Source organism: Pan troglodytes, chromosome 2 (assembly GCF_028858775.2).
Source record: "Pan troglodytes isolate AG18354 chromosome 2, NHGRI_mPanTro3-v2.0_pri, whole genome shotgun sequence".
NCBI classification, from domain to species: Eukaryota; Metazoa; Chordata; class Mammalia; order Primates; family Hominidae; genus Pan; species Pan troglodytes.
Window position 1 is genome coordinate 152,944,081 of NC_086015.1, and position 21,756 is coordinate 152,965,836.

The following is a 21,756-nucleotide window of genomic DNA, read 5'->3' on the forward strand; positions in this document are numbered from 1 at the left end:
TCCCGAGTAGCTGGTATTACAAGCGCCCACCACCATGCCTGGCTAATGTTTGTATTTTTAGTAGAGACGGGTTTTCACCATGTTGGCCAGGCTGGTCTTGAACTCCTGACCTCAAGTCATCCAGCCAACTTGGCCTCCCAAAGTGCTGGGATTACAGGCGTGAACCACCATACCTGGCCCAGAACAATGTCTTTTAAAAAGTATTTAGGGCCTGTGATAATTTAGTTCCTTTTCCAACTCTCTTCTCACCTGCTGTGGTTCAAATATCAGAGATTATAAAGTTGCTAATTAATAGGAATATGATTCTTCAAATCTCAACCCCTTGAAAATGGAGGGCGTGGAGGAAGAGAGGGGAAGGGAAGAAGACTCTTCATATCTGTCTTTTCTATCTAAGGCTTGAGACAACTCTATATTCTGAGTGTCCCAGGCAGACTAAAAATTGGAAGAGTTTTTCAATTCACTTCTCTGTGTCTACTTTGTCCTTCACATCTGACTGAAATTGTTTCTTCCACTGGGGCACAGAAAGACAGGTCCTTGAACTTATTAGTTAGTTCTTGAAGTAGCATTTGCAGAGAGAACACAACTTTTACTTAGACTGTGAATTGCAGATTAGCAAAAATTGCATTATTTCCTGAAGTTGCCTTTATTCACACATTATTGAGAAAACATCCATTATTAAAGAATAATTTTCAGAAAAGGTAAAATCATGATTCTTCTACAAGTGTACAATGAACACATGTCAAAAAATGTATTGAACTAGTTAATTAATGAGAGAATTACAGCATTCTGTAATTAATGAGAGATTACAGTAAAAACCAGTTTCAACTGATTCAAAAGGTATTCAAGAACTGTACATATATAGGGAGTAGGAATGCTGAAATGAATTTGCAAATAGACACAATATTATGCCAATACGAAATGGCCTTTCTTGTCTGTAATCTTAGGGAATGAAGTGAGGACAGGCGAGGTGAAGGTGAGACTAGGGAGTAGCACAATAGGCTGTCTAAAGAAGGTGGTCAAGGAACCAAGTTAGGCCAGGTGTGGTGGCTGATGCCTGTAAACCCAGCACTTTGGAAGGCCAAGGCGGGAGGATCACTTGAGGCCAGAAATTCAAGTCTAGCCTGACCAACATGGTGAAACCTCATCTCTACTAAAAATACAAAAATTAGCAAAGCTTGGTGGCATGTACCTGTGGTCCCAGCTACTTGGTAGCCCAAGGCATGAAAATTGCTTGAACCTGCGAGGCAGAGGTTGCAGTGAGCAAGATTTGAGTCACTGCACTCCAGCCTGGGTGACAGAGTCAGACACTGTCAAAAAAAAAAAAAGAAAGAAAGAAACCAAGTTATATCCAAGAAAAACCAGCCTGGGAGTTAAAACACCCCAGGATAATTTATAGAGTGACTTCTGTTGCCATAAGTGATATAATTGTTTAGAAAAAATTACCTGAGTGAAAATTCAAAACTCTAGATTCCAGATCTGGCTCTGACACTACCTGTATGACTTCTAATAAGTTGTTTTTATGTTATAACCATAGCCTCTTCGTCTGTAAAACTGGTATTTTAATACTGCCCTCCTGTGCCATGCAGGGCTGTTATGATGCTCAGATGAACTAATAAATTCACATTAAAATTGATTTTGATGATCAAATGAAACAATAAATTAGAATTAAGCAAACAGCAGCATTTACATTTTATAGGAGCAGATTTTATGCTCCTATAAATTCACAAATAATCATCTTAAAAGCCATTCATTTAATTTAACAAACTTTATTAAGCAATTCCTTAAAGGTTCAAAGATAGGCTATGCTTTGGCAATTTGTAGATGAATAAAACAATGTCCTTGCCCTCTAGGAGGTGTCAGAAAAGTGAGGGAGAAAGATAATGAAGTAATTTCCATACAGTGTGATGAGTAGCAATACTTGGAGAATGAACAAAATGACAAGGAAGCATAGAGAATGTACATTAACTCTAATTTAAAAGAATCAGGCTGAGAATAAATGTCCCAGCATATCCTGTGCATGTTAATACTAATGCTCTACAATTAGATTTACATTATAAATATATACAGTCTTAATGTCACTTCATGCTATCTTACTTCCAGGGTGAATGTGAACAAATAATAAATACTCAGTATTTTTTTCAATTGATGCTGGTAGAGAACAAGGCTTCATATCAATCATCCCCTCACATTCTCTCTGCATCTTTCTATCCCCCTCCAGCTCATACATCTTTCTTTTCTCTTATATTTTCCCATTTTTTTCTCCTTCTTAGGTATTCTAGCCCAGAATCCTTGCACAGGATATTTCCTTAGCTGTGTTTCAATGACACATAAAATATTATCACCCCCTTCAAGGAATTACAGCTCAATTCACTACACTGTCAAGAGGACAATAACGTGGTGACAAGCCTCACTCACACCAGCCACCTTCTCATGACTCTAAAGCTGGCACCAAATGCATGAATTAGCTCCTGACATTTTAAAAAATTATTTTAATTCATTAAAAAATGTATTATAAATGCAAACAGAAAAGGGTACAGATTTTTTAAATACTCATTGTTGAATCTTCTCAAATTAAACACACCTATTACTCCAGAACAAGAAATAGAATGTTACAACACCTCAGAATTTCTGCTGTGCCTCCTGCCAGTCACTATCATCTCTTGTTTTCTCTATAGTGAACTAATACCTATACACATGCTGCCTTACAACATCCCTGTAGAATCATCTATGTGTGTGAATGCGTGTGTGAGTGTCTGCACGTGCATGTGTGTGTGTGTTTGTATTAACCTTTGTGCCCCAACCCAGCAATATCTAATTGGGAACTCAAAGGCATTTTTTAGAATGAGCCTTAGATTTTAGGCGCCTCTGACTGTTTTACCAAAATCTATCCTATAATCATCTTAGTAAATTGCCTCTAAAATATAAAATATTTAGAAAAAAACTTTAACAGAAGATTTGCAAGACCTATACACTAAAATTTACAAAACTTTGCTGAGAGGAATTAAGACTTGAATAAATGGAGATATATACCACCGATACAGAAATATATGTCATGGATTATAAGATTTAATATTATTAAAATGTCAGTTGTGCCCTATCAGAATAATCCCAACAGGGTTTGTTTTTGTTTTTGTTTTTTGTTTTTGGTTTTTTTTTAGCAGTTGCAAGATTTAGTAGAGTGAAAACAGAGCTCCCATACAAAGGGAGGGGACCCAAAGAGGGTAGCCATTGCCAGCTCAAATGCCTGGGTTTATATCCTGATCATTGTCCCTCCCGTTGTGCTCTCAGGCAATAGATGATTGGCTATTTCTTTACCTCCTGTTTTTGCCTAATTAGTATTTTAGTGAGCTCTCTTTACTATCTGACTGGTCAGGTGTGAGCTAAATTGTAAGCCCCGTGTTTAAAGGTGGAAGCAGTCACCTTCCCAGCTAGGCTTAGGGATTTGTAGTTGGCCTAGGAAATCCAGCTAGTCCTGTCTCTTAGTCCCCCCTCTCAACAGGAAAACTCAAGTGCTGTTGGGGAGGTTGGCCAACGACCGCTCTAACTGCTTCCTGCTGAATTGGGGCATAGTAGGGGTTGTGCAGTTGAGATTTCCTTGGGAGGGGTGCCTTTGATGTCATTAACATCGGAGCACAGGCTAGCAGGCCAGTCCAGGGGTCTGCGGTAGATTTTAGTCATGGACTGCATCTGGGGCTCCATTTGAAGAATGATTTGTAGCTTTACAGCTTCAATTCTGGAAGAGACAAACTTAACAGGGAGGTTAAAGATACAGGGATTGAAATGTGTGGACTGCAGTGCACGGGATTATTTCTTTGGCACACTTCACAGGCCCTGACTATCTGCTTGATAGTTTTGAAAAGGCCTGGTCCCATAAATAATGATTTGGCCACCTGATGGGTGCTATCAATGCCTAAGTGAAAGGTTTGGTGAAGGGTTTTAAGTAATTTCCGTTGGCTAGCTGCAGGCTAAAGTATTTTCCCTTCGGTGGCTAGCCATCCTGAGGGGAGGAAACTATGTGCTCTTGAGGTTCCCCATTCTATTTCTCCTGCTGAGTACTGGGGCTTGGTTTCCTGGAGGGTATTACCCCATACTAGGGGTCCTTCTATAAGCATTTTTAATGGAGGGTCCTGCCTTGCAGCTCTTTTGGCTTCAATATCCGCTTGGTGGTTCCCTTCTGTTTCCCTTTCCTTTTCTTTCTGATGACCCCGGCAGTGTAAGACTGTCACCTCTTTAGGTTTCTGTACAGCCAATGTTAATCTGTTAATGGCTTCCTGATGTTTGATAGGTGTTGCCTCAGAAGTTAGAAATTCCCTTTCTCTCCATATTGCTGCATGGGCATGGAGGACTAGGCAAGCATACTTAAGAGTCTGTATATATATTTACCCTTTTTTCTTCTCCTAATTCTAGTGCCCGAGTGAGGGCTATTAGTTCTGCCAGCTGAGCACTAGTTCCCAGAGTGAGGGGATTACTTTCAAGTATTCCATTATCACTGACCACTGCATACCCCACTTTTCAAAGTCCTTTTTCTACAAAGGAACTTCCATCAGTATACAAGTTGAGGTCGGGATCTGCCAAGGGAACCTCTAAAAGGTCCCCTTGAGCGGCATAGGTTTGAGCAATTACTTGTTGACAGTTATATTCTATTTTTTCTTCATTGTCTGGAAGAAATGTGGCTGGGTTAAGAGTTGCACAAGTGTGCAGTCACAGCACTGGCCTTTCAAGTAATAGAGCCCGATATTTAAGCAAACAGTTGTCTGACAGCCACAAGTCTCCTTTAGCAGTGAATATGCTGTTCACATCATGAGATGTCCACACAGTAAGATCTCTTCCCTGTATATTTTAACTGCTTCAGATACTAAGACTGCTACTGCCACCACTACCTGTAAACAATGAGGCCAACCCTTTGCCAGTGCATCAATTTCCTTACTCAGGTATGCCACAGGTTGCAAGCTTGTCCCTCGTACCTGTGTAAGGACTCCTAGAGCTATTCCTGTTTTTTCTGTGACATATAAAGAAAAGTCTTGCCCCGTTGGCAAGCTTAACATTGGGGATTGGGTTAGGGCCTTCTTTAGTGCCTGGAAAGCCACTTCTGCTTCAGGTGTCCATCTTACTAAACGGGTATTGGCTTTCTGAGTTTCCTTAATTAGTGTATATAACGGTCTGGCTATTTCGCCATACCTGGGAATCCATATTCGGCAGAAACCTGTTATGCCAAGGAACCCTCTTAGTTGCTTTAGGGTTTTGGGATGAGGATAAGCCAGTATAGGCTGGATATGTTCCTTGCTGAGGGCCCTGGTACCTTTGGATAATTTTAGCCCTAAGTATTTAACCTGCTGTGAGCAGAGCTGAGCCTTTGGTTTGGAAATCTTGTAGCCACAGGTAGCGAGGAAATTTAAGAGTGCTTGGGTGGCTTGATGGCACAAGGTTTCTGAATGGGCGGCTAAAAGTAAATCATCCATGTACTGAAGGACAAGAGTGTCCAGGTATGAGAATTGGCTCAAGTCTTGGGCTAACTCAACAGGCTTTTAAAATAGAGAATGACAAGTTTATTTTAAATTTTATATGGAAATGCAAAGGACTAAAAATAGCCAAAACAAACTTGAAAAACAATAACAAAGTTGGAGGATACATATTACCTGATTTCAAGGCTAATTAAGACATAGTAATTAAGACAGTGTAGTATTAGTATAAGGACAAGTAAATAAATCAATGGAACAAAATAGAAAGTCTGGAAATAGATCTGTACCTATATTGCCAATTGATTTTCAGCAGAGATGCTAAGCAGAGATTCAGCAGAGATTTTCAGCACAGATGCTAAGGTAATTCAGTGAGGAAAAGGAAAGTCTTTTCAAAAATTAATCCCAACCCTTACCACACATCACTCACACAAATTTGAGATAGATTATAAACCTAACATAAAATTATTGAACTTCTAGAAGAAAATATAAGAGAATATCTTCATTACATTTGAGTAGGCAGAGTTCTTTTTTTTAAGATAAGAGTCTCACTCTGTTGCCCAGGCTGGAGTGTAGGGGCACTATCTTGGGTCACTGCAACCTCTGCCTCCTGGTTCCAAGCGGTTCTCCTGCCTCAGCCTCCTGAGAAGCTGGGATTACAGGCATGCGCCACCATGCCTGGCTAATTTTGTATTTTTAGTAGAGACAGGTTTTCATCATGTTGGCAGGCTGGTATCAAACTCCTGACCTCAAGTGATCTGCTCACCTCAGCCTTCCAAAGTGCTGGGATTACAGGCATAAGCTACCACATCAGGCCAGGCAGAGTTCTTACAGAGGAAATAAAAAGCATGAACCATAAAAGAAAAAAATGATAACTTCTACTTCATCAAAGTTAAAACATTTTTGTTTATCAAAAAACATTATTAATATAATGAAAAGGTGATCCCACAGACTGGGAAAAATATGCACCATATATCTATATCTATATATATCTGATGAAGAACTTGTATCATAAATACAAAAACTCCAACAAGCCAATAATTAAAAGATAACCCAATTTTTTAAATAGGCAGAAATTTGCATTGATACTTCACAAAAGATACACAAATGGCCAATAAACACATGAAAAGGCATCCAGCATTATAGTCATCAGGAAAATGCAAATTAAACCACAATGATAGGCCATTTCAAACCCCCTAGAATGACTTAAAGGTAAAAAACACTGATGACACCAAGTGTGTGAAGCCACCAGAACTCTTGTACATTGCTAGTCAAAGTGTTAAAAATCATAAAGCCACTTTGGAGAACTCTTAGGTAGTTTCTCATAATGTTAAATGTACATTCACCCTATTATCCAACAATTCTACTCCTAGATACTTACCCAAAAGAAACGAAAGCATGTCCAGAAAAATACTTTTTACAATAATGTTCATAGAGCTTTTTTCATAATATGTCAAAACTGGAGGCAACCCAAACATCCATACAGTCCATACACCATGCATTATGGTGCATCCATATAATCGAATACTATTTAGTAATAAAAAGGAATGTATGGCTGGGTATGGTGGCTCATGCCTGTAATTCCAGCACTTTGGGAGGCCAAGGGAGGTGGATCAGTTGAGGTCAGGAGTTCGAGACCAGCCTGGCCAACATGGTGAAACCCTGTCTCTACTAAAAATACAAAAATTAGTTGGGTGTGGTGACATATGCTTGTAATCCCAGCTACTCAGGGTGTGGGGACACACCCTTGTAATCCCACCTACTCAGGAGGCTGAGGCCAGAGAATTGCTTAAACCTGGGAGGTGGAGGTTACAGTGAGCTGAGATCGTGTTGCTGCACTCCAGCCTGGATGACAGAGTAACACTCTGTCTCAAAAAAAAAAAAAAAAAGAAAAGAAAAGAAAAAAAGGAATGTATTACTGATATGTGCAGTAATGCAAATGATTCTTAAAACATTAGGTTGAGCAAAATAACCCAGACACAAAAGTGAACAACTGCATGATACCAGTGATTTGAAAATCTCATCTATGGAGCTAGAAATCAGAATAGCGGTTACCTAAAGAAGTTGGGATTGACTTAGGAGCTTGAAGCAACTTCCTGGGGTAACAAAAATGTTCTGTGTTTTGACTGGGATATTTTTCAAACCCATTGAATCTTACATTTAAGATTCATGCAATTCACTGCATGTAAATTTTAACTCAATTTAAAAAATTAATTGGAAGCAATGTTTTAGCAGAAGTTCAAAAGATGTCTGAGATCAGCTTTAGACCTGGATGGTATTTGTTAACTTTCTTAAGAACTTTCCTTAAATAGAATTTAAAAATTTTATTTATTTTTAAATATGTTCTACATTCATATGGCTTAAAAAACCAAAACACATTTTTTTAGGAAAAAAAAAGAAAAACAAACAAAGAAACTGTAAAAATTTTCACTTCCTTGTTTTCCATTGTCTCAGCTCCCCTACCCTGTGGACAACTACTATTCTAAGTTTCTTCTGAATTCTTCCTCATATTCTTTATGCAAAAATAGCACTAAAATTTCACTTAGTGTGATGAAGTCCGAGAAAACATGGTGTTAAATATCATATTAAAAGTTATGTGGCATTATAACTGTTACTAGAGATGATAACATTAGAAGTGTTATTAGAAATGTTAACATTAGAACTGGACATTCTGTTTGATCAGGTCTTTGTCCAAACTGAGGTTGTCATGACTTTTCAAAGCACAATTTCTAGAGAGTTTTCACATGCTGTCAGACCTCCTCGGGTAGTCAAGTTAGAAATGCTCTTTTTGGCCAGGACTCTTGCTATTTCTAACTGCTGAAGCCATCGTTTCTCTTTAAAGGCACTGCAAGAAAACAAGATATAATTTGTAAGGAGGACTGATCTTGTCTGCATACATAGCTGAAAAAGGATGGAAATCTTCAGGTTGATTTTGTAGCTAAGGCTAGTTTGTCTTGTCACATAGGTAGATGTGAAATAGAAACAGTAATCTTTCTAAAACAAGTTCCCTGTGATGCAGTGGGAATGATATTTTCTCAAGGCAATACTAAAAACTTAGAATCCACAACTAGAAACAGAAAGCCACTCAATATCATGTAGAATTCTCTGGGTTGAAACTTTTTCTCTCTCCTCTCTAGATATTCCTATACATCACATGTTCCCTGGCCTCTTCTCTTTTCTCCACTTTCTACCCCTACGAACACACATGAGGATTTTTTAATTGAAAAGATATTAGGTATTTTGATAGTCTTTAACTAAAATGCGAAGGAACTTAATGTTTTATGATAGTTATTCTCTGGCTATATACTAATAAAGACTTGCAAATTTGAATACTATTACTCTTTGTAGGATGCAAATGTGATTTAATACAGAGGTGTTTTACATCCCCTTAAATGTTGGGGTCCTCCAAGATTCTATCTTTGGTTCTCCTCTCTTTCTACACCCTCATCCTAGGAGTCCTCATTTACTCACTGTTTCAATTCTTTTATCCATGACTCTTTGACCTTTCTCAAAAGTGGCATATCTCCAATTAACAAATAAAAATATTTATCCCATAGACACTTCTAATTTAACATATCTTTATCTTCTTCCTAAACTTGTCCCACTTCTGTTTCCTTGTTCTAACACTTCGATTTTGCTATCCTCACCATCTCCAAAGCTAGAAACGAAACTAAATTCCTTCTTTCTCTATTTCCACACCCAGTCAGTGACCAAATTTTGTAGATTATTCCCCAGAAATATCTCTCGTATTTGGCCTTTTCTCTTTTCCCTAACTACTGTTGTTCTAGTCCAGGTCTTTATTTTCTCTTATTTCTCTTTTTGCAGCTTCCTAACTTTACTATAGTCTTTCCACATCTTTCCAACGAGTCTTCCATATATCTCTATCACATTTGTCTTCAAAAACAAAAAAAAACTGATTATGTAACTTACTTCATGAAAAAGAACTTCTATGAGCTTCCCACCTGCCTTCTACCCCATGGAAGGGGGAATAAGAAGCAAACTCTTCACTTGGTCACACAAGATGCTTCTTAGTGTAGATGCGGTCTACTTTGCCAGTCTTATCTCCAGCCAGTTCTTCCCTATTGTCTAGGATGACTTTTGCAAATCCACGTACCTTCCTGAAAATTCAATTTCTTGCTTGCTCTTTCACAAAACAGTGGCTTTGACCATGTTACTAGCTCTGCCTGGATCCTTTACCTCACCTCTGCCCATGTTGTCTGGCAAAGTCTGGTATTTCTAAAAGGCTTTCACTCAGTCTATTAGGAGTAACCCTGTATAAAAGTACCATAGTGTTTCCAACATTTGAACCAGGTCCATGTCTGCCTGATTCAACTTCTTTGTTCTGGATTAACTTCTTGCTTTACCTCAATGGCTGTGTCTTTCTGTGCCCTCTAAACTGAGTTAACCCATCCATGCAGCCCATAAAATTAGGTGTTAAGTCTTAAAGAAATCATTCAGGCACTTTCAGCCTTTCCCTGTATCCCACCAGACTTAGTTTGAAGTCCTCTCCTGTTCTGATGCATATCCTTGCTCTTCCTAGGCTCAGAGCCTATCCTGATTTTCTCCCTGGCATTTGAAACCTGGCTTTTCTGCATTCATTCAAAAACTGTTTACCTTAAGAAAAAGATGCGTATTGAGCACTTACTCTATGGCAAGCACTATTCTATGTGCTGGAGATACAAAAGGTGATTAAAACATACAAGATATGCCTTTTTAAATAAAGAATAAAAACAAAGAGCTCTACTTGTATCCAGAGTACAAGAGCCCATCAAAGCTCATAACATTTGAGATTATCATCTATTCTCAGTCCACTCAAACTCTCAGCCTTCTGGATCAATCCCTTACATTTGAATCGTTATTTAACTGGACTCCCAGGTCACATAAACCTCTCTGGAATTGGACAATGAGCAATAAGGAAGGCTATTTTCTAGACACACCTTACAGATATTCTTTGACCTGTGTAAAGCCTATACTGACTTCTAGGCTGAGGAATGAGACTCTATGTGACCTTCTGGCCTCAGTGACTGTCTACACCAGCCACATTTACTCACCAACCCAAACCCACATTAGCGCTTGATCTGTTTTAACTGCATAATGCCATCTTGGAGTCAACCCTGAGAGGTTTAGTTTTATGAATCTAAAGGTAGGAGTTCCTGAATGACATGTGGTCCAACAAGTACTTTCACATGATGCCAGATGACTTGTCTGCTTTGGGAGACTCCCCTTTCTGTAAAACAGGAACATCTGATGGTCACTTTACCCACCTGATCCCTGGGTCAGCATCATGAAGGATTACATTAGGTTCTTCCCCATTTCCTGGCTATGACACTAGCTTGGTGATGGTGCATGTAGCCATCAAGATAGTGTCCATCCATTCCTCATGTTTGTGTCTTTGTGGTACAAGAGCTGCACTGGTCATTTAGAGGGGTGCTCAGACCACCTGACTGCCTGCCTTGACTGTCTACTTCAGGTAGATGTAAGTGCTTTTGTGACTTCTATGAGGAACTTGAACTCGATCAAGAAGACTGCAGGGTCATGAGATTGTAGATCTCTCCTTCCTTTCCACAGCCCACCAACAAAGGAAGGTGGAACAGATCCTGGGAAAGATTCAGTGGAAAGGGGGCAGAAATGGATGGGAAGTGGAGGGTGTGAATACAGGAAAGAGAAAAATATTGGGAAAAGAGAAATGGAAAGAGGATTTGCTAGGAGTAACACTGCCAGAGTAAATGTGCAGTCAGACTGACCACCACTCCCCCTATGGGTCTCCCTTCTGGATTAATCCCTTCCTTCCTTTCCCTTCCATCCTTTCCCTTCCTTCCTTCCCTCCCTCCCTCCCTCTCTCCCTTCCTTCCATCCTTCCTTTCTTCCTTCCTTCCCTCCCCTTCCTTCCTTTCCCTTCCTTCCTTCCCTCCCTCCCTCCCTTCCTTCCTCCCTCCCTCCCTCCTTTCCTCCCTTCCTCTCTTTCCTTCCTCTTTCTTTCTTTCCTTCCTTCCTTCCTTCTTTCTTTTTCTTTCCTTCCTTCCTTCCTTCTTTCTTCCTCTCTCTCTCTCTTTCCTTCCTTCCTTATTTTCTTTCCTTCTTTCCTCTCTCTCTCTCCTTCACAGAGTAACACTTTCACAAAATGTTTTCTCTAGAAATTTCTTTCTTGACCTTGAAATTGCCACTCATTAATAATTCCAATCCTTATGAAATGTAGCTACAAAAAAAAAAGCACACTGGTAGTCTCTTTTAAAAAGTGTTTTGAAATGTTTACTAAAGCTAAACATAAATTTATCCTATGACCCGGCAATTCTATTCCTTGGTATAGAGTCAAGAGAAGTGAACACAGATGTCCACCAAAACTCATATGCAAGAACAATCATGCATTTTTATTCAAAGTAGCCCCTAAATTAGAAACAATTTAAATGTCCATCAATAGGAAAATAGATACATAAATTAGGATATGGAATACTGCATACAAATGGAATACTACATAGAAATAAGAACAATCAATACATGCAAAAACACTGATGAATCTTATAGGCAATGTGTTGAACAAAAAAAGCAAAATATCAAAGGTATATGCCATATGTGCCCTTTATATGAAGTTCAAGAACAGGCTAAAGTAATCTTCGGTGATAGAGATGAGAATAATAGTTACATCCGGGAAGGATCATGACTGGCAAGGGGCATGAAGGAAATTTTGGGGGGTGCTGGAAATAGTTTGCATCTGATCTGAGTAGTGCTTGTATGAAAACATAAAAATTCAACAAGCCATATATGTGAGATTAGTGGTCCTTATGGATTTTACTATATATTTCATAACTCATTTCCTCCCCAAGAAAGCACTGTATACAACAACAGACACTGTCAGCTTTTCTCATCTAAAACCACACACACACACACACACACCTTAAAAACAGATGCTTTTTCATGCACATTTCCATTCTGCTGGGCACAGCACTGGGCTATAGTAAACACTTACTGAATGTTTGAAAAATAAACTCATTTTTAGCATGTATCTGTTGATAAAACAAATCAATATTTCCTTTCTTGTTTACAGCCTTATTTTAAGATGGACTATGTAGTTTTTTCAATTAATAATTTTCCTAGTATATTTCTAGAATTTTTGGTGATCTCTTTTTATACATTCTAGTCAGAGATATCTCACAAATTACAAAGATTGAGACTATTAAGCTATTAAGTGTCTTCCTCTATTGTCAACCTCACTCTGTTGGATATTGAATTTTGCATTTTACAGCCCAAATTACTCTCACCACAAGGTGGCAACAACCTAACTGAAATAAAGTTGAGCTGAGCTAAAGACCAGTACAGAAAAGCAAGTAAAACAATCTAGCCTTGTTTTTTCTTTACTTCTCATTATATTGAGTAAAGGGAAAAGTCGCTTGTAAATCTATATTTCTAACTGTAAAATTTGCATCAAATAATACCTCATAAGTAATGGATGGGATCTGAGCTGTAATCAGAGAGTTGTGTACCTTAAACATCTAATTCCGATACACTTTCTTATCTCTTTAGATGTGCTAAGGATTACCTTTTAACTCACTGTAAATATTAATGTCAATTCTAGCACCCTGTCCAATACAGATCTCACCCCATATGTGTATCTTGCCTAGTAAGTCAATTCAAGTCTTTAATCATTCAATTTGTCATTAATGTGTTCCTTTCTTTCCTCACATTTTCATTACCATTTAGTTTTCTATGACACTTTTGATGTCTCCCTCCCATATTTCAGTTTTCTCTCTTTCCCCTCTAATTACAATTAATGTTTTATTAGCTTTAGAAGAACAAGAGGAAGAGAAAGAAGTGGAAGAGGAGGAAAAAGAAGAAGCATTAGCAGGCTAGGCACAGTGGTTCATGCCTGTAATCCCAGCGCTTTGGGAGGCCAAGGTGGGAGGATCGCTTGAGCCCAGGAGTTTGAGACCAACCTGGGCAACATGGTGAGTCCTCATCTCTACAGAAAAAAAAAAAAAAATCAGTCAGATATAGTGGCATGTGCCTGTAGTCCCAGCTACTTGGCAGGCTGAGATGGGAGAATTGCTTGAGCCTAGGAATTCAAGAATGCAATGAGCTGTGATAGCACCACTGCACTCCAGCCTGGGCAACAGAACGAGACCCTGTCTCAAACAAAAAGAAAAAAGAAAAGCAGCAGCAGCAGCAGCAGTAAGGGACCTTGAGAATTGATACAATTCTTTCTACTGTGTTTCTTTCCCTCCTGAAAGTTTGAGGAGTAAAGTACTGCACAGATTGGATTGGCCAATAATATTAATTCATTTTGTCCTAGTCATGAGGCTAAGATGAGGTCCTTGAAGCTGGGTATTGATGCATTGGAACAACTTGTAATACTTTCAGTGGCATAGTAGGGCATTATGGACCATTCCTTATCCTGGACCTGCCTTATAAAAGGTTTGCTGTTTGTATGTTTAAGGGGAGAACATTACCTTGCCACAGCTAAGCAGTAGATTGCGTTCTCCCTTGGAGTCTTCCCACTGTGCTCTAAGAAAGATAAGAAGGAGGACTTCAGTAAAAAGTCAGCACTGGGTGTTGCATAGAAAAACGATGGATGTGAATATCCCACTCTTGAAACTGGAGGGAGGGGGACTTGGGGAAGATATGTGTTTTTTATGAGCTTTTCTTTTTTCCTAGCTGTGGCAGTAATTTTTTTCTGATTTTGTTGTTGATGTTTTTGTAATTCAGAGAATGTACTTGCATTCACCAGTGGATGAAATTTGAGGGCTTGTTTTCTTGTGTCCGGCTGTGAAATTGCCAAAGGATTGACAGGTTTGCTGCTTGCAGTTTGTTTGCTGAGAGATGGTAGCTTGAGCACGATGCTTTGTGAGTCGCTGTTCCCAGCCTTATGCCAGCTCTTGGAGGTCATTTTTGGTTTGGTGAAACCATCCACCATCACAGTGTCTCCAACTTTTGCCCCAAAGACCCTTGCTCCACAAAACTGGCTTTTATGAAGACTGTGACTCTGAGCTCTGAGGATCCATTGTTTTATTTTAATATAAATCCTCATTGGGACTGAAAATTTTGGAAAAGAAACTGTGGACCACATTTTACTGAGCAAATATAATACACAGTCTTTATGCTTGTGTTTGAACACAATGGTCAGGGGAGTTTGTCCTGCTGCATTTTTGCATTCCAGGCACAGCACACTGCAGTTGACAAAGGCCTTCAGAATCAACAGTTGGCCTGCTTCTGCGGCTGCATGAATGGGGCATTTAGAGACATCTGCATGAAGGGCTTCATGGCACCACGCTCGATAGGGGTGAACACCGACTGCCTCGTGGGGCCGCGCACCCTGCTTCAGGGCCCATTCAGTGAGTTCAATGTACCCACAAAAAGCAGCAATGTACAGGGCTACCCTTTTCTGATACCTAAATGAGTGAAACAAGTGGAGAGGGGGTATTTAGAAAATCAGCAAACAGACAAATGTAGTTACACTAAATGCTCATGAAATATTCTAGTTGAATGTTTATTTCTTCTTAACTTTTACCTTAAAATATTTTTAGAAAAGGCATATAGTGACATACAGGTTAAACTGCACAAGTCCTGCTTATACACATTATCCTACTATGCACGTGTAAATAGTTTCCTTGAAGTGGTCATCTTTCTTATAAAAATTAAATCCTCAGGAAAAATATCATGCATGGGGAAATACAAGGAGCTTTTAAGTCTGACCATGTACATTCTCTGAGCTATTAGATTTTATTTAAAGATGAAGTCAAGTACAGATGGTCAAGCACATGAACACTAGAGTTAAATTGTTACAATTCAATACCCAGTTCTGCCCTTGCTATTTGTGTGACATGGGACAGGTTTTCTTCCTCCATCCCCCCTCCCCAGACAGAGTCTTGCTCTGTTGCTCAGGCTGGAGTGCAGTGATGCAATCTTGGCTCACTGCAACCTCCACCTCCCGAGTTGAAGCAATTCTCCTGCCTCAGCCTCCTCAGTAGTTGGGATTACAGGCGCGAGCCACCACACCTGGCTAATTTTTGTATTTTTTGTAGAAACAGGAGTTTCACTACGTTGGCTAGGCTGGTGTCGAACTCCTGACCTCAAGTGATCTGCCCACCTTGGCCTCCCAAAGTAATGGCATTACAGGTGTAAACCACTGCGCCCAGCCAACATGGGGCAGGTTTTCTGATCTTAGTTTCCTCATGTGTAAAATAACATTAAAAAGTGTCTGCCTCATCAAATTGTTACAAGCATAAAATGAGGTAAATATAACACAGTGTCTGCCGTAAAGTATTAAATAAATATACACTATTAAAAGTAACAAAGCAACACAGCTATTTCTTTGGATGCAGAACATGGAAAAAGAAATATCACTACCCCACAATAGAAATTAGTGTAAAATATTAGAATATTTTATAAAATTGTAAAAGCTGCTCTTCTAATCCATCACTTCACAGAGCCTCAGACCTCCTGGTGTTTTGGCTTCTGCAAAACATGATTAAATCACCCACGAGGGGGCACTTTTCTAAAGTACTATTAAACCTACAGATTAGTGCAATTTATGTATTCGAGAAGCTGATGGCTGTATTAACACATTAAAATGACCGCCTGCCTCTCTGAACCAACCCTCCTCCTGCCCCAGCTATACCCGTTACACTTTATGTATGGCAAAAGTGTGAATGCTGGTAATAAATGCAGTTTGAAAAATTACATGTGAGCTTAGGAAGACATGGCCAATGTTTTCAGCCAATTAACAAGTGTTTTCTTAAAGAATAACTGAATGTGAAATTGGCAAGATACAGACGTCCTTTGACTTATTATAGGGTTACGTCTTGATAAAAACCATCACACGCTGAAAGTATCATGAGTCTAAAATGCATTTAATACACCTAATCTACTGAACATCAAATCTTAGTCTAGCCTACCTTAATTAGCATACAGTTGGGCAAAATCATCTAACACAAAGCCTATATTATAATGTACTGTTGAATATATCCTATAATTTATTGAATGCTGTACTGAAAATGAAAAAGAATGGTTTTATGGGCACTGGAAGTTTGGTTTCTACTGAATTAATATCACTTTTACACCATTGTAAGTTGAAAAATCTAAGTTGAACCATCGCAAGTTGTGGACTGTCTGTATTTATTCTGATAGTCTTTAAAAATGTTGCTGAAAGTCTCATATCTAAACCAAATCGAAGTCACCCACTTAATCACCATTTAATGACCTTTGGACAACATGAGTTTGAGCTGTCAGGGTTCAGTTTGGGGATTTTCTTCCACCTCTGCCACACCTGAGACAGCAAGACAAACCCCTTCTCCTCTTTCTCCCACTCAGCCTTATTCAACCTGAAGATTGAAGACCTTTATAATGATCCACATCCACTTAATGACTAGGAAACATATTTTCTTTTCCTTATGATTTTCTTAATATTTTATTTTCTGTAGCTTACTTTATTGTAAGAATATGGTATATAATACATATATACAAGGTGTTAATTGACTGTGTTATCAGTAAGGCTTCCGGTCAATGGTAGGCTATTAGTATCTAAGTTTTGGGGAAATCAAAAGTTATATGGGAATTTTCAACTGTGTGGGGAGTTGGCATCCCTAACCCCTGCATTGTTCAAAGGTTAATTGTAGTTAGTATTTCCTGAGGAAAGTCTACCTGAATTGCAAGACTATCAGTCCTGATGGCATCCCTGCTGTTCTGTTCCAACAAATATGTCAATAATAATATTTGGTTGAGACATACTAAGTGGAACTGGCATAGAGCAGCACCCCAGCTGTAGAGTGAGTGAATTGCAGGCTCAAGGTATGATGGAAGTTTAGTAAAAATCACAGCACTTGCTAAGTTAATTTAAAATTAATTTCTCATACTTGAGTACTGGTCCTTCTTTTGATAAGTAGCGTTGGACTTTAAGTTTTTGTCCAAGGAGACAACCCATCAGAAATTCCTTCCATCCATCCCAGACGTCCAAGCGAAGTGTTGTGCCTGTGGATCAAGAGAGGTGGTTTATGGTTCCAGTCCAGCAGTGTGGTTTGACAATCCATAAAACTTCTAATGATAGCTTTCCCCAAACAGAGGCTTAGCTAGATGCAAAATGAAAAATAACCTTGGAACAAGGAGACAGGGATGGTATTTTTAGCATAGGCCATTATTGGCTTGGAAAAGCTGTTTGGCATCTGTGTATTACCATTTTCTCATCTGCTCAATGATGGCGTATAGCACTGAAATATTTTTTTGCAGCTACCTTAAAACAGTCTTGTGGAGATTGACTCAATGCTGCTGTATATATTACCATGTAAACTGAAGCCGTTATATTGGAAGAGGAAACTAAGGAACCTGTGGCAGGACAAACAGTCTTCTGGGGCCTTTAGCTTATGAGTGGGCTGTGAGGGAGTGGAAAGATGCTCACCAGCTAATTTGCTTGTTCTATCCTTTATGAAACAGGAGCTGTTCTCCGTTACAAACATTAAAGTAATTCACTGCTGCTGGAGAACTTATCACTTGCTCCTCCAAAGTCTACCCTTTCTGTGATACCACATTCCTTTTATTCTTCAGGCTGGTGTTTCCCAGGGATCTTTCCTCAGCCTTCCGCTCTACTCAATTTACGCAAGTTCCCCTGGGGATTAAACCCAGCCTTCTCCCTATGTGACCCAACCTAGCTCACTTACCTCTCTTCACTCTGCTTCATTCATTTATTATGGCCACCTTGACCTTTCACCTGTCCTCACACCAAGTCTACTCCCATCTCAGGACCTAATGACTTACAGTTTTTTGATTGAAAGGATCTTCATCAGATTTTCACAGGACTGTGTCCTTTTTATTCAGTTTTCACTTCAACCATAGCTAAAGCAATCTCTGCCATCACTACCTCCTCACCTTCATTACTTTGTATCCCATGACTTTATTTTAACTTCTTTATTGCCCCTGTCATCAGTATTTGAAATCATTTTATTTGCTTGAAGATTTTTTTTTCATGCTCCCATTAAGAAGAAAATTCCTTCACGACTTGCCGTATAGCCTGACACTTGGTAGGTGCTCACTAAATACTTGATGGCTGATTAATTGTCAATCTTAGTGGCGATGATAGCTTCATTGACCACCCAGGTGTCACTCATTCCCAAGTCCCAATCTCCAGCCCAGCCTCTGCTCCAGCTCCAGACTCCCCCTGCTGGCGATATTACCAAAGGAGGGATTGCACTACAACCCCATCATTCTAAAAGACCACTCATTATCTTTCACCCAACCTGCTTTTTCTCCTGCATTTTTTTTTCTCAGTGAGTGGTACATCTATTTTGCTACCTAAGCCATATATTAGAGAGTTTTCCTCCATCCTTCCTTTTTTTTTTTTTTTTTTTTTTGAGATGGAGTCTTTCTCTGTCACCCAGGCTGGGGTGCAGTGGCACAATCTTGGCTCGCTGCAACCTCTGCCTCCCAGGCTCAAGTGATTCTCCTGCCTCACCCTCTCAAGTAGCTGGATTACAGGCCACCATGCTCAGCTAAATTTTTTTGTATGTTTAGTAGAGAAGGGGTTTCACCATGTTGGTCAGGCTAGTCTCGAACTCCTAACTTCAAACAATCCACCCGCCTTGGCCTCCCACAGTGCTGGGATTACAGGTATGAGCCATTGCGCCCGGCATCCTTCTCATTTTTTCATGTCCTACATCTAAACGGTTGCTTAGGCCTGACAGGTTTACCTGATCAATATTGAAGAACTCTGTTTCCTTGCCTCCATCTCAACCAGTCCTGCCCTATTTCAGGCCTAGGTAATCTTTCACCTAAATCTACTTTGAGAAGCTCCCAGCAGCCTTCCCTTTTTTATTCAGGTCTCTGCTCAATGTTGTCTTCTTTTCTGACCAGCTATCTAAATAGCCTCCCATCAGTTTACTGCATCATTCTTTATTCCATTATCCTGCCTTCTTTTACTTCATAGCTCTTAACCTCTGCTTAAAATGAGATATTTTTCTGTTTGCTTGATGGTGTTTGCCTCCTCCACTGAGATCCAAGCTTCAGGAGGGTGGGGACACTGCCACTGTGCCTGCTTTCCACAGTGGTCCCTGGCTTATGGTGGACACTCATTAAGTATTTGTTGAATGAAGTTCTGCTGGACTCCCAAACTTCTTCTGGCCATGCTCTGCCCTCCTAACCGAGCAGGTTGGCCTGCACTTCCCTGTGCACACCAGGCTGTTTCTGGCCTTGGTGGTGTCTAAACTGTGCTTATCTTTGTTGGCTGAGATTTCAGAACACCAGTAATCTTAGAATCACAGAAAGGTGAAGATAGATCTTAAAAGACCAGCCCACTCAGCAGCCCCCTTTTATAGACTAGGAAGCTGAGGTTCAGAGATACATGAATTGCCTGAGGCTTCTCAGCCAGCTGGGAATTTCCAGAATTCCCTGGAATGTGTCTTTAGGATTCTTTCTAATTCCTAGAGAGTCTCCCCCTTTCAGTTGCCTTTCTCTTTCTTTCCTTTCTGCTTCCCCTCTCTTTTCCTTCTTGCCTCCTCTCTACACGAACACGACAAAGGATATCTCCCTGCCAGTCCCTCCCTTATTGGACATTCTATGTTATAACCTGTAATCTTGAAATGGGGCTCTTCCTCTGTTACTCCTTACTCTGGTTTGGATTTCTTGACCTTGGACTTGCTATTCTTTGTGAGTTGATTCCTATTTGCATACTTGTTTACTCACAGGCCTGACCTGCGTTACTACCCTCATCCCCCTCACCTGCCTCGATCCTCATAACTCGGGCCTCAGCTAGGAGAGTTTACTCTCCTTGCTGGAGAATTCTGGAATTATTCTGTAGACATAAAGTAGTGGTCCTGCAGCTATTCTGTAGAAATACCTTGATAAACATTTTCCAAAATATGGACCATACTTGCTACACTAGATTAATTTTCTCTAAAGCTTCTTGCTGTACTTAAACTTTCTCATAAAATGTTTAATTCTCATGCACTGGAAACAAAGGACTTTAAACACTGCTCCAAGTGCATTTATTTTATCTCCTGCTGAAATGATCTATGTTTTTAGTTTATTGTGAAAATCACTCCCAAATGAGCAGTAGAAAGCTTTAGCCTGGCCCCATACCGCAGCCTCCTTAGTCCTCCACAGCCGAGGCTACACAGTCTCCATTTGAAGGACCAGCCAGCCCCAGGTCCAGAGAACAACCTTAATTCCTGTAGGAGGGAATTTATTAAGATTTAGGCCAGGGTCCCAGTGCAGTGGCTCACACCTGTATTCCCAGCACTTTGGGTGGGAGGATTGCTTGAGGCCAGGAGTTTACCAGCCTGAGCAACACAGCGAGACCCCATCTCTACAAAAACTGAAAAAGATGTAGGTCAGTAACTCAGAGGGTTGGTAGCAAGTCAGTGTTCCTCTTCATCCTGGTCAGATATTCTAGTCACTTCTGTTCCTCCTGAGCAAGTCCCCACTTTATGCCCTATATTGTGAATCCCAATATTCTACCCCACTTTTTGGGTTTAAGACTAAGATTTCATTTCTGAATTTCCTACTCTAAATCCTAATCTCTGAGGTTAGATTTCTGTCACATGTTGTCAGAGCCTCGATGTCAACATCAGCTTATCTAGTTTCCTGCCTCTTTTGTCATTCATTCATTCATTCATTCATTCACTACCTTGGTGCTGTGGTTCACTCACAAAGTCCCTGATGGATCTCCCTGAGGGTCACCCTCTGCCTTCCTCGGCCTTACCAACTGACAGCTGCAGACTGACCTGCCTATTCCAGGCCTTCCACCAGAAGGACTTATTTGAGGCTAACCTTCCCCTGCTGGATGTCTATAGATGGGATTTTCCTGGCCTACCTGTTCTCCAGATGATTGCCTATCCTCAGAGTCTCAGCTCTCTCTAGCCCTCCTGCCTACTGCTGAATGAGACCTGATTCTGAAAACTACAGAGAGGACTGTACGATTTAAATCTCCTTAACATTGGTGGGGCACCTCCATCAGGCCCTGTATTTTGTTTCATTTTAATTCCCTGTCTAGTAGCAAATATTACGGGTGTTATAACCATCAATTCAGTTCCTTGCAATGAAACAGTCCTGATAATGCTCAGCTTTTGAATATCCAGAGAATTTCTAAGCAAGTCAGCCAGCACTGTTTATTAGATTATCCTTTCACCCCTGTTGCTTTGTAATGCCCTCTTTGTCAGATATTAAATTCCTTCATAAGCCTAGGAATTCTTTTGGGAAATAGAAATTTACTTGAAAAACGCTATATTGCTCCAGAAAATACAACTAAAACCTATTACTGAAGAGAGAGGAAAACTAATAAGCTTTAGGGCCCCTCACTACCTTCTATAGAGCCTTCTAATTTTCT

At 39.9% G+C, this 21,756-nt stretch overlaps 1 protein-coding gene across 1 annotated transcript in view; it reads right to left on the reverse strand.

Annotated features, from left to right (window-relative positions):
* Positions 1-7,766: 7,766 nt before the first annotated feature.
* Positions 7,767-21,756, reverse strand: part of ANKUB1 (ankyrin repeat and ubiquitin domain containing 1) — a 31,793-nt gene continuing 17,803 nt past the window's right edge. Inside the window, exons 4-6 of the mRNA XM_016942150.2 lie at positions 17,300-17,414; positions 13,898-14,836; positions 7,767-8,301 (exon numbers count right to left, since the gene is read on the reverse strand). Coding sequence (XP_016797639.2) covers positions 8,172-8,301; positions 13,898-14,836; positions 17,300-17,414 — 1,184 coding nt within the window. The 3' untranslated portion in view covers positions 7,767-8,171. The remainder of the gene's footprint in view (positions 8,302-13,897; positions 14,837-17,299; positions 17,415-21,756) is intronic.